General features: G+C 41.4%; 1 protein-coding gene across 1 annotated transcript; it reads right to left on the minus strand.

Annotated features, from left to right (window-relative positions):
- Window positions 1-2,398: 2,398 nt before the first annotated feature.
- LOC119741711 lies at window positions 2,399-12,276 on the minus strand. Its single transcript, XM_038217576.1, has 4 exons — window positions 12,027-12,276; window positions 5,107-5,647; window positions 3,526-3,735; window positions 2,399-3,322 (listed from the first exon to the last, which is right to left on the minus strand). Exons 1-4 carry the CDS (start codon window positions 12,246-12,248, stop codon window positions 3,111-3,113), a joined length of 1,185 nt encoding a protein of 394 aa, XP_038073504.1. The 5' UTR covers window positions 12,249-12,276; the 3' UTR covers window positions 2,399-3,110.
- Window positions 12,277-13,185: the final 909 nt, after the last annotated feature.

Here is a 13,185-nt window from a genome sequence, read left to right on the forward strand (position 1 = left end):
GTAATTTGTCTAAGTACATCCATTTTATTTTGGCAAAAAAAAATTCATCTGGTTGCTATTTGGTATACAACTAGAGAATTTCCAACCATTATTAAGAATAGGCACTGAAAACTGAATTGCCTTGTACATGAAACACAAGAGGGCGCTATTCATGTTTCAACTGACTGTTTGGCAACATGGGGAGATCCTTTTATCTTGACACTCACAAGTCATGTAGATGTACAGTCGAGTCTCGTTAATACAAACTCGTTCGGACCTAACCAAATTGTTTGTTATATCAGAATTTTGTATTAAGAGGAACATCAGTCCCATTCATTGTGCACATAAATGCACAGTCGGGACCAAGGCTTTATGTTTGTTATAACCAGAATTTTGTATTAACAGAGTTTGTACTAACGAGATTCGACTGTATTTGGAAAATGGTTTCCTTTTTTAAACTGTTCGAAAATTCAAAATATACAACAATACCATGACTTCAATTCACAAATACGTACTTGGAATCATATTTGAAATTGAAGTCATACACGCATGCAAATTTTTAAATACAGGTGGGAGTACTGTAGTACTTGGGACCAGCTGGGCTATTGAGGTTGGCCACATATGCTGGTTGCCAGTAGCCGACTGTATTGCAATGAACAGCAGGGCGCCAGTAAGGAGACGTTTTGAGCTGACTTTGACCGTCACTCGACAAGAGACGCTTGCAATTTGTACATTGACCTTGCTCTATCACATCCTCGTATTCATTTCAATATTTGCCCAAAGCGAATTTCCATCCTTTCCAATATCTGCCACTGCAACAAGTCTTCTGCTCTGAGCCAGAGTTGCATGACTCGTGACTCAGACTCAGACTCCAGTCTGACTCCGAATCACGAGTCATGCTCAGCAAAAGACTTGGTGCAGTGGCAAATATCGGACTCGAGTCACGACGACAAATGACTCGGATTCGGACTTGGACTCGACCTGTGTGACTGGGGACTCGACCAAAATTACAACAAATCACTGATTTCTTCAACATAATAACCTTTTGAAGACAATCCTTTCCTGAGCAAGCGATACAGTCAGTGTGGTGTTGAAGAAAAAGTACTGTACCTGTACACACACAGCGAGTCCGGCGGGCTTGTTTAAGATATTGTGCTTTGGGAAATCAACGTGAGGTTTTAGTAGTGCCTCAACATTTATTTCCAATATATAGTATGGTACTTAAAAGACTTGTGACTTGGACTCAGACTTGCGACCTGCATGACTCAGGTCTCGGGAGAGGTGACTCGACTCGGACTCAACTTGGCGACTTGTAAACAGACCAAAGTAAACAAGTCTGTTACGAGCTCCTCAGGCCCGACTAATCCCTCTAAACGAGTACTGTACCTGACCAGCAGATAATTCACTTGCCTTATGAGTCGAAGCATGCTTCAATCACTTCAGCATAACCCTAACCCCCTGGGATATTCTGGCTAGAAACCCTGGTAAATGCAGCAATATGCATCAACTGTCAAAACGACAAGACTGCCGAGTGTAGCAAGATCCATCAGGTCAAAAAACTCAAGGCCAGGCTGCCTCAGAGTCTGTGGTCACCAACTGCATCAAGACACATTACTCTGGCGTTGTTGAATGGGACTAGCCCTCATTGTTTCAGAATTGGTGGTTTATGCACTGGTTTTGATGGCTCAATGCACAAGCTTAGGCCCCGTAGACTTTTATCCTGATGCACTACATGTATGTTGCATCTGGCAAAGTTTGGGTTTTTAGACCAATCAACTAAACCCCGCCCCATAATGTTTTGACCACAAACAGACATGGTCCAAATTGCATGCAAAATTGTGAGCCGTTTTGGCAAAATGAGAGAGAGCTGGGCACAGGCCGTAGTGGAGAAAAATGCAAAAACAAATTCCAGATTTATTGACATTTGTAATCTTAGATATGTCTACTACACATATTTAAAGGGAATGAACAACATTTGCTTTTGCTGCAGTTTTCAGAAATTAATGGGTTTGGAGATTAGTATGTTATAGCAAATATTGTTACACTGACTTGTTTCACGTTTTGGGTTCGTAGATGCTGGAAAAAACAAGAAAACCAATCATATTCTTGTAGTCTGGTTCCCTCACCCCACTCAAGATGAAACGGAGCAATTTATAGACTTTGGGGAATTGTAAGTTCAGAGAATCAGTCTAGCAGGCTTGTAGTCTTCACAGGTGTGTAATCAATTGCAAAGAAAATGCAGATGAACTACATATGAAAATTAGAAGCATGTTTTGAAAAAAAGCCAGTATTTTTCCAACGCTGGTCGGCTGACCAGCATTGGAAAAAATACAGTTTTTCTTGAAAATGTCAGCACACCAGGAGCCACAACTTTACATGATGCTTTAGACTGTCATTCCCTAACAATCCAGTAAGGTATTTCGTGATAATTTGATCATTTCGTTTTTTTGATGTTTGCAAATGTTGTATCTTCCCTTTAAGGGATAAAGTATAAAAATCATGGAATGAAAGTGTTTTTAAGGAAATGCAAATTGCACTTTTCATTTTCCCCAACTGCAAATTCAAAACTTTGTAAGCCCTTTTCTCAATATTTTACTTTTTGAAATGTCGATAAACGCATACTCATAAAACGCATATCAGCATTAACTTTTTAAATGGAGTAACCAATTGACCGATTGAAAGTGCAAATAAAAGTCGCATTTTATTCTCTTTCCTAATACCTGCAAAGCCCAATTTCGATCTCCGCCCAGTTCTGTCTCAGAATGCCTCCTAACTGTGTGAAGTGCCAACAAAATTGTCTAACATGTGCGCACTTGCATATGACGCGCTCATTGGAACATATGCAGAGTGGCCAATGCAACCAAAATAGGGTATTTTGTTATCCTAAATATTGAGGTGTTTTCAGAAACATCTAGGTTTGTGGTACTGGAGGGCAGGGGCGGGGGCAGGGATGCGGAAGAGCAAAAGTAGATTAATTTTGTGAGATGTGATGCTTTCATTTTCTTAAACAAATAAAATAAAAAGGCAACATTCTGCCAGAGGGACAAGTTGTTGTGTCTTGTTTTGGACGATTCATAGAGCAAGGGTTAATCAATAGCTTTTAAAGACCAACCTAACCAACCTGCACCTCTTCAGCAGATCATCTCAAACAGGTGCAAGAGCCTGGACATGGCCCTGTTGTTCTGGTTGCAGCGGTATAGGCTGTCCCGCTTGCTGAAGAAGACATCCACCACCAGGCAGGCGTTGGACAGGACCGACAGGTTCAGGGACTCCGTCTCTGGGTCCTTCCTCTGGGACTCCTGGCTGGCTGTGTGGAAGACCGCCAGAATGACCTCTGCGTCGCCTGAGAGAGACAGACACACGAGGAAGACAGTGTCAGTGACAAAGTACAAGCCGTGGAGCATCAAGGATAAACAAAGTGATAAAGTAGGAATACAAAATCACTAACTCCACCTTACTATGAGGTCTTGGCTTCTGGCACTGGCAAGCCACAATCATTACTTCTGAGGCAGTAAATGTCAAGGAGAAGTATAACTTTGAACTTACTACTGACGCCATCCACAGCCTTCATGATGTTCTGGGTCAGATCATTGGATGCCAAGCAGAACACCAAGGTGACCATATGATGATCTCGCCCGGGAGACCACTCCTTCAAGACTAGGTCAACCCCCTTAGCCGCCATGTGGGACTTCAGGCGTTCCTCCAACATCTCATCGCAGTCGTGGAAGTTACCGTCTGACTTGCGGAGACAGTTCACTGTAAAGAGACGATGGTGGACAAGGTGATGGTTTCAATTCTGTCTTTCTGGATTCTGTTTTGCAAGGGATGCAAGTGGGTTTTTGCTCAAGGACCAAAAAAATTGCACGATCGCAATACAACATGTACTCACATTGCAATACTGCACACGTGTTTAGTATGTCCCCAATGAATGTACAATACATGTATACATTTGTGTAACATTTGTGCTAGTCTTGGCCCAAGAGGTCAGTGATTGATGGCTGAATTGTTGAAGAGCGCCCTTGCACAATTGTTTTTTAGTTTTTTCGCGCTAACGTCTTGGGGAACTTGCAGCAACGGGGGCTAGGCCATCCCATTTGATACCGGAAGTCGCATGTGCGGCGGTATCACTGTGTTGCATACATGTATCTAATAAGCGATGCTTGATCACTACACGTGTACATGTTTGTTTACAAAGCTGTCCTGCGAAGATATATATTCAAAAAAAAAAGGCTTAGCGTTCAGTGCCGATACTTCATTATTGCGCTATAAACCACTTCATGATCGCTGATTAGCTTCCTAAGAAAGCCTTAACCCCCTAACCCACCTCACTCCTCCAAAATCCTTCTGGCGGTTTTGGAGGATTCTAGAGGATTGAGGATGAATGGTGATTGAATCAAATGAGGATTCTGGAGGATTGAGGATGAATAGTGATTGAAGCACATGAGGATTTTGGAGGATTGAGGATGAATGGTGATTGAAGCACAAGAGGATTTTGGAGGATTGAGGATGAATGCATTTTGAGGCAGGACTGTCTGATGATTTTGAAGGATTTGGCGTTGGGTTATCCTTCATATAAACACGAGTGCAAAATTTTGGGATGAGGAGGATTTTGGAGGATTGAGGATGAATGCATTTTGAGGCAGGACTGTCTGACAATTTTGAAAAATTTAGGCGGAGTTGCAAAATTTTGGAGGATTGAGGATGGTTGTAAGCAACAAGGGCCTAGGGGGTTAGGGTTAATCTCTTAGTAACGAAGGGTTATATACCATATGGAGTCAATGGGCTCCATGCCTGAATTACAGAGGGCCCTTTTGACCACTTTCAATTTTAGTTTGAATGTGCACAAACCCATAGTGCCTTCGAGTGACAGTCAGGTTTTGTCAGCAATGCATTCAAATGTCTCTCTCAGTGGTCTCCCAAACTGTCCAAATCAATTGGCCACGGCTTGAAATAATACGTGCACCTGAGGAAGCCACTGGCATGCAGCTGCAGCCATTTCCCCAGTCTCGTCTGTTATTGCCAGCTGTAGCCAAGTGATTTGAACACGGCCTAAGACTCAAACTACACTGTTCTGCAAATTGTGTGTATACATGAACATCAGTGCCTGGTATTTAACAAAAGTATTACCTGTGACCAGACTGGTCCCACTTGTGCCAGCTCCATTATCGTTCCCCTTCTTTAGGACGGGTCTCTGCTTCTTTCCATGGCTCGGCGACTGCCTCCCGTTTTGACCATTCACATCCTCCTCCCGTGCCACCCCATTGGTCCCCTCATGTCCGTTGGCTTCCCCATTGGTCAGTCCATTGGTGGCACTGTTTTGCTTCTTGTGCTCATCCAGGCAATTCTGGAGCTGATCGTTGCTCTTTCTCAGCCTCTCGTTCTCCATCTTGAGCGAGGTGATGTTTTTCGACGAGTCCTCTTCCAGTGTCTCGGTCTCTGAGACGTCTCCGTTGCTGACTCCGTTCTTGGCCTTGGCGCCGTTGGCCAGTTTCTTTGACTGTGACTTCTCGGCCTCTTTCTTCAGTTTGGTGTTCTCTCTTCTCAGAAGCTCTACTTGGTGTCGGAGGAGACGGAGGGCTCCGTTCTCCCGCCTGAGGGCATCAATCAGATACTTCTGAGTTGTGATGACTACCTCAGGGTCACGGTGGGTCAAATCACTCTCAAGTATCTGGGAAGACCAACAATGAAAACAAACTAGATAAGAAACTTCCCATGGATATGAAAAGACTCACAGGTACATGTATCTTAAGTTCAAATCATTCTAAAGTCTATACAATGTTTCAATTCCCAAAGAAGCATATTAACGTCTTAAGGGCTCTTTGGGGGTCAAGGACCAAATACCACAGAATACTACAAGTGTTGTGCACACTTGTATGGAAAGAAATGCATACTACAGGTTGCTACTGAGTAGTATGTTGTAGCTTTAGGTGAGGTCAGGGTCAAGTTGGCCTTCTCAAACTGAATGCACAATTGGAAGGTTAACATGTAAATCAGCAGAAACTCAATAATTAAGACCTCAAAAGTTTTTACGTCAACTCAAGTCAAAATTGGAACTTTCCTTGCCTTCCTTGCACCCCTGTACCTCTATTTTCTGCAACTCTTTCGGTTTTCTGTACTTTTCCCACACCTTTCTCTTCTCGCCTTTACTCAAAGATACAACTGGCTACATGTGGCTGTTGTTTGAATGAACAGATGCCATAATGGGCAATACCAGCATTATGTAATGTCCATGATCGAGCTTTTAGAGCTCAGTGAATTAACCTGAAAATGTATTTTCAAATCTTATATTATGGCATGTATGGTCTGGGAGATTACGAATCAAGTTTTGGATCATTTCTGTGAATGGGAAGATGTCTTGGTAAATTGGCTCCGTCATGGAATTCCTTTCATAATGCTAAAGACATGAAAGACTGTTATAAAAACTTCAACCTTTTTCCGGAATTGTTTTGGGTAACATTTTCCAGTATTTAGTTAAGTCGTAAAAAAAAAAACAGTGAAAGAAGGATACAGTACAAAATAATGTAATGAATGAACATGTAATGATAAAAATGAGAGTATACACATGCCTGACATGCATTCCTGTCAACAAACACAGCATGCGTGCATGTTCTCTTGTCATGGTGACTTTTTTTTAAGGATATTTTTTTTATAATCAAGCACAGGTAGGCCTATGCTGTATGCAAGTTGAGTCTCCATACATGTATGTACATTCCATCCCAGGTTTGAGTAAACTACATACAAGTACATCCCCTCCCTTGTGATACGCCAAGCAAAGTCCTTGAATAACAATGCACCAAATTCACCCCTAACTGCACTTTACAAGGTCCTTCCCAATCAGGAGCCTGTATTACTCTAGTACATGTATTAATAAGGCAACTTTCTAGGCTTCGCTACCCACCATCCATGCGACCATTGTGAACTTGCCCCAGCACTTTCAAGGTGCAAAAGTGAGTCATCCACCCACTGTTTCTAACAATGCAAAACTAGAAAATGGGCCATAGTGAGAGTGCAGCCAACCGACCAGGTCAATCAATTGCATGTTCAGGGGAGCCCTTGGCCTGGTATTACTATTAAATTTTTCCATAATCAAGGTACAATGCACATGCCATTTTAGTTTAACACTTTGTGAACAGTAACAATTTACCCAAATGTACTACATGTAGTACACATGGTACCTACACTATCCCAGTGTCACGCAAATTCTATTTCATGATTAGATTTCCAATCATGTTGATTTGATAATGACCGAATTTCTTTTCCTTTAATACTAGAGTGGCCCCATTTTCATGAACCAGTTTATTGCAGACATTGCTGATTGATGTTGGGTCGGGGTTAAGGTTAAAGGGTTCCATAGCATCAAGCTGTGCATGTACACATGTGTACAATAATTCCCATGTGGAAAATAGTTTGACAATAACCAATGTACTTGTAATATGTACAACATGTAAATGTTGTGTAAATAACACACAATGTACATGTACATGTACAAGGAAGTTGTATTTTATGTTCTGAATTTGAGATAATGTTGTATCCAACTGCAATGCGTATTTCTGTGGATGCGGTTTGAAGTACAAACTTTTGTACTGTGTACAATTATCATTACAATCGAGGTTCGGAAGACATGTAATGTAAGCTCCTGTGCCAAATATTTAACATCCACTGAATGTCCAAACGCCGTTTTAGCAAAATATATGTAGAATGGGTTCCGTGCACAAGTACCCCCTCAACGGTAAGGAAGGAAGAGTCGGGGGAGACAACTTGAAGTGCCATACATTGTACGAACGCATCGCTGATGAAGCATAGGACGCCTGACCCTCAGGCGAGGATGCTGATGGCTTTCTGTACATTTAGAATAAACTGAGAAGTGCATATTTAGCGCCATACGAGATTGTCTAATAACGGTATATAATCTAGTTTGATACCCCAACAGAATCAATTACTTTGAAGCTTGCATCACAGCCATGGTCAATTTGCTAAGGGTCAAATTGGTCATAACACAAACGGCACATCACAAAATGGTCGAGTAACTCAAGTTGCCCTTGGACTATTACAAAGGTCTTTGTAAAGGCATTCTTTGAGTTCTATGACTTTGGTGTGCCCCACTATAGCGTCTTTCATGCAGGGATGTTTGAAAAGAAAGGGTATGGCGCAAAACCAGCTTGTATCCTTTTTACATGTATCTAGAGCAATTGCAGGAAAATTTGGCCAGTGTGTACATGCCCATGTAAACCCAGAAAGAACCTTTATAAAGACATGAATACATTCCATGTACAAAGGAATGACAAACTAATTGGGTGTCGAGTCAAGGAATGAGTGATGTACATAAATGTGTAGCATATTTGTATGTTTGTTTAAAGGCACATGTACACGAGTACATATTTACACCTGGTGCAAAAAGAAACTAAGCAGTTTTTATAATCACCTTGGCTTGGACATTTCGCAGTGAACAAAAAATCAGAAATTTATACATTTCGTCACGAAAACTTTCCGGTTTTGATTTGGAGCACTGTGTAAAAAATAACAACAGCGCAAGCGCTGAAGCTCCTGAAACCCCAAAACTAAAAGTTGCACTTTATAGCAAGATTGTCAATGGGCATTGCAACACCCAACTGAATGCGGGGCCTGCATCATTGCATTCAACTGTGTGTTGCAATGCCCATTGAAAATCTCGCTAAGAGCAACTTTTTAGTTTTGGGGTTTCAGGAGCTTCAGCACTTGGGCTCTTGTTATTTCTTACACAAATTATCTGTTATAAACAGGCATGCAACTTTTCCTCGGATCAGCTGATTTCCTCTTTTTTTTAAATTCTCATTTCTACCATTCAAAATTGAAAATCACTGTACAAAGTCTTCTGAATTTAGGAATTTCCTCTTTTTTGGTGAATTTACAGTTGCATGCCTGTATAAAGGTCAATTATCTGTATACTGACAGATCTTTACAAGAGGTTTATTTATCAATCCATCTGTTTATCCGCTCTGTTCACAAGTACCCCCTCACCAGCAAAGAAAGTACAGTTGGGGGTGACCGACCGATGCCATCTTGCCTGACTGCAATTTTGCTGCGACGCGCAGCCGTACCACTGCATGTACATAGTACAAGTACAAATCCCCTGGTGTACGTGCGTCACACACAAGGAACAGTGCTCGTCAACCAGCTAAATGTCCTGCCCATAGGCATGATAGGACGTCGTTGCTAGGTAAAAGGGCGCCCTCTTTCGTTGGCGCGCAGAGCCCATAGTCCGTCTGTCCCCAAACTTGAGGATTGCTTTTTTCAAATCCATTTGGTGCAATGCCCGATTGGCATTGATCCGTCAACATTTCAGGTCATTGCTGTTGCTGTCAATCCATCTGTCCTCGATCATTAGCTGGACATGCTCGAGGTGACCAAATAAAACCAGCAAAGGCATCCAAGAGCTTTGCTGAACAAATGAATGCTTTGAATTTTAGACCCAAAAGTGCCCCACCCGGCAAAATGTATTAATTACTGAGAAAATTGAGGAAAGAATGTTGCAACCTGATGCTTCCGTACATGTACTTCAGCGGTTGTGTTCAAATCTATGGAGAGTCAAGACAATTTTTAAGTACTTCCTTACAAAATTGAAAATGTTTTTCAGTCGCAGATTCATGTCTTATCATCATTTTTGCAATGACTGACCTTCATTGAGATGATATAAAAAGCAGCATCAGGTTGCAGAACTCTTTCCAAAATTGCAACTACTCCGGTCCGCCTGGATTTTGCACAGCCATCTTCATGCAGAAACATGTTGAACGAATGGGGAAGAGTTCCATACTGGGCCAAACACATCCATTTTCACCTCAACTTGTGATTTCACGCAAGATGAATCCAGGAAGACTCGCAAATTATGCGAAATTCTTTTAGGAACAATGTGTTTTTAGAGCACGTTTTGGACGCACACGTCGTGCAATTAAGTTGGAGGCAGCCGGTCAAATTGATTGAAGTGTCTGGAAGACAGCGGTGCGTTATACGCATGACATCACCAACTGTGACAATACATGAGCCGGTCAATGATAGTGCAATACGTCAATTTCTCATGAATATATATTTACAATGTAGTTTATTTCAATGGATTCTTCAGATACGTCCAAAGATTAATCATTGCAATGTCAATGAATGTGAATGCGATCGTGTGCGTGGTAATGCAATGCAATGAAGACATTGTCCAACCTGGCTAGCTAGTACTACTTTTTAGTTAAGAACACTGGACTCATGCATGTTTCAGAGGCAAGAGTGGTGTGGGTTCAAGCCCGGGGCTGGACACTTGTGCCCTTGAGCAAGGCACTTAACCATTATTGCTTCGTCCTTCGGATGGGACGTAAAGCTGTAGCCTGTAGGTCCCGTGTGTTATTATTCTGGTGTATTCTGGTGTTGTATAAAACAAATAACGAATGTTTGTGAGTGCGATGGTAAGAATAATTTCATTCGGTGACAGATTGAATGTTCTATTCCACTCGGCTTCGCCTCGTGGAATAGAACATTCAATCTGTCACCTCATGAAATTATTCTTTCCATCGCACGAACGTAAAACATTCGTTATTTGTTTTATACAACACCAGAATAAATTCTCGTCATTTGATTGGTAAATTATAAACTACAATTTATTTTGATTTTAAAGATGTTGAACTACCCCTTCAGGAAAATGTTTGAACCCAACGCTGTAGCGCTGGCTCTTTGGAACAATACGCGCTACGCTGAACGCGCGGGATTTATTCAGGTGTTAAAATAACTATAAATGCAAGTTAAAGAACCCGGCAAACACTTACATGTATCGCTAAGAGAAGGGGTTCGCCCGGGTGTTTCTGGCAGTTATCCTCATACATACACCTAGCCCCATAAATGTGGCTTATTTACTGGACTGCCTCCGTAAACATAGGCCACACATCCACATGTACAAAAATCGTGTCAACTTTGCCAAATTTTGATTTTCACATTTAGGCTTACTTTGTAGGTTTTTTTTGCTTTAGAAGCATTCTCACCCTCTATATAGGCTAATCAGAAAGTGCTGCCTTTTTCAGATGTATATTTTTCGTGAAATTTCCAGATTCATTTTTACACGTTTGCGTATCAAAATTTCAACATGAAATTTCACAAAAATTAGACATCTGAAAAAGGCAGCACTTTCTGACTAGCCTATAGTCGTGTTCCCTAACGTGGCGCACTTCGAAGCTTACCCAAATTTCCTCGTGTAGTGTTGCCAAACCTATTTGTTGATAAACCTCAATTTCATGCAGTGAAATACTGGTACTTTTACCTTTTTAATGTTTGCTATTTAACCTCTGTGAACAATTTCGGTTTCATAAAATTTAATCCGAAATGCAAAAACGGTCGCGTCCGGAAATTGGGCACAAATTGGCGGAGTGTTCCCTAACGTGGCGCACTTGAATAAATCTCGGAAAATTCCAAATTAACATTTAAGAATTTCTGTAAACTTGATAAATTCTGATAAATCATCATTATCTTTACTTACAAACCCAGCCAGATGTTTGTCAGAAAATTATTTTCTTATTTTTCGGGGCATTTTCAAAGGGTTCACTTTGCACTTGAAAATAAAATCGGAAAATCACGCCAAAATAATTTTTTCTTTTAACTTTGTAACGGGTAAATAAACTCGCGATTTATGAACGGGAGTATTTAGAACTTGATGAAATTTCACTTTCTGTGAAATTTCAGTTAAAACTTTTGCTCTAGCTAGGCGCTACAGGTGAAAAATCAAAGTGCGCCACGTTAGGGGCCGCGCCACGTTAGGGTACATCAACAATAAGGGTGAGTATGCTTCTAAAGCAAAAAAATCCTACAAACTAAGCCTAAATGTGAAAATCAAAATTTGGCAAAGTCGACACGATTTTTGTACATGTGGATGTGTGGCCTATGTTTACGGAGGCAGTCCAGTAAATAGGCCACATTTATGGGGCTAACATACACCATGAGGCTGTACGCGATAGCCACATCAGGTGTTTGTACAGAAGCTAACACTCAGATCTATGAATGAGATAGGCCTTTACAGGCATGACAGGCCTGCCGGTACTTACACGCAGTCGCTCGACCAACTTTGGAATATCATCTTCGTCCACATTACCGAGCGGCCCTTCCCCGGACCGATCGTCTGGATGCTGGCTGGCATGGGGTAACGCATTCTGGAGGTTATACTTATTCTTGGACCGTGATCTTCTGATCGTCAACCATCCGAGGCTACGATTTTTTGACTTGTTTTTGGGCAACGGGACGGGCCCCAAATCAGACGCCATCGCCATGTTCAACGCTTGTGTGTATTGACATTTTAAGTGAACGAGTACTTCATGTCTGACGCAAGTAGACTTGAGACAAGTCCCTGTGCTGTTCCGATGCTCATTATAATTTTGTCACACGGCCACTTCGCCTCGCAAAAATGGAAGTAGGAAAAAAACATGGAGCTATAAACCCCCAAAAACAGAAACATGGCTGCAATTTCAAGGAATTCAAGCGAAGACGTAGGATAATCTGAATTATAATCCTTTCCGGATGTGTTTGTTATCGTTACTGTTTAATAAAACTTGCAAGCTAGTGCTAACTTTAATTTATATTGCGGGTGCAAAGATCGTTGTGAAGTTTAGGGTTTTTGTCACATGAACTACACGATCGAAAAAACCTGTAGTCTTTGCCAAGCCGCCCACGTACGTACATGTACGCACATACGCGTGTGCTCGCTGTTGATGACTAGCGATATGATGGGTGTGTCCAAGACGAACTTTGGTTGATGCGTGGTACTGGTTAAACATAACGTGTCCCCAGCCCATCCCACTTGACGAACCCGATGACCCGTTGTCCCTGTTTGTTTTTCAAACCATGGCATTGTTTTAGTTGTACAGTTCACTACTGAAATTAAAGTGGTAAACAACGTTCTATTCCTTGAAATGTTTAATTTTTGATAAGGCCGAATACAAAAACAACATGTTTCTCGTCCGGGTTTTAAAAAAAAGGAGGAAGCGGGGCTTTTTATTTTTTAATTTTTTTAATTTTGTTTCAGGATGGCCGCCATTTAAAAATCTCCTGCAACCGTTGGCGTTTCCACTGTTTTCAAAGACACTTTTAAAATGAAAGATACATTGGACAATAGAACTGAACATATTTACAGTGTCATTTTAGACTTGTATTGGTCTTCAACTTATTTTCAGATGAATTTGTGGACTTTTTTCGGTGTTTTTGTACTGC

This window comes from Patiria miniata, unplaced genomic scaffold (genome assembly GCF_015706575.1).
Source record: "Patiria miniata isolate m_02_andy unplaced genomic scaffold, ASM1570657v1 HiC_scaffold_5, whole genome shotgun sequence".
NCBI classification, from domain to species: Eukaryota; Metazoa; Echinodermata; class Asteroidea; order Valvatida; family Asterinidae; genus Patiria; species Patiria miniata.

Bases quoted from the DNA above. Each gene is read 5' to 3' on its own strand.
- LOC119741711 (XM_038217576.1), bottom strand. From the start codon at position 12,248: ATGGCGATGGCGTCTGATTTGGGGCCCGTCCCGTTGCCCAAAAACAAG. The intron at 5,648-12,026 runs GTAAGTACCGGC...TGGTCTTCCCAG, and splicing joins AGTTGGTCGAGCGACTGCGT to ATACTTGAGAGTGATTTGAC. The intron at 3,736-5,106 runs GTAATACTTTTG...GTCTCTTTACAG, and splicing joins TGGGACCAGTCTGGTCACAG to TGAACTGTCTCCGCAAGTCA.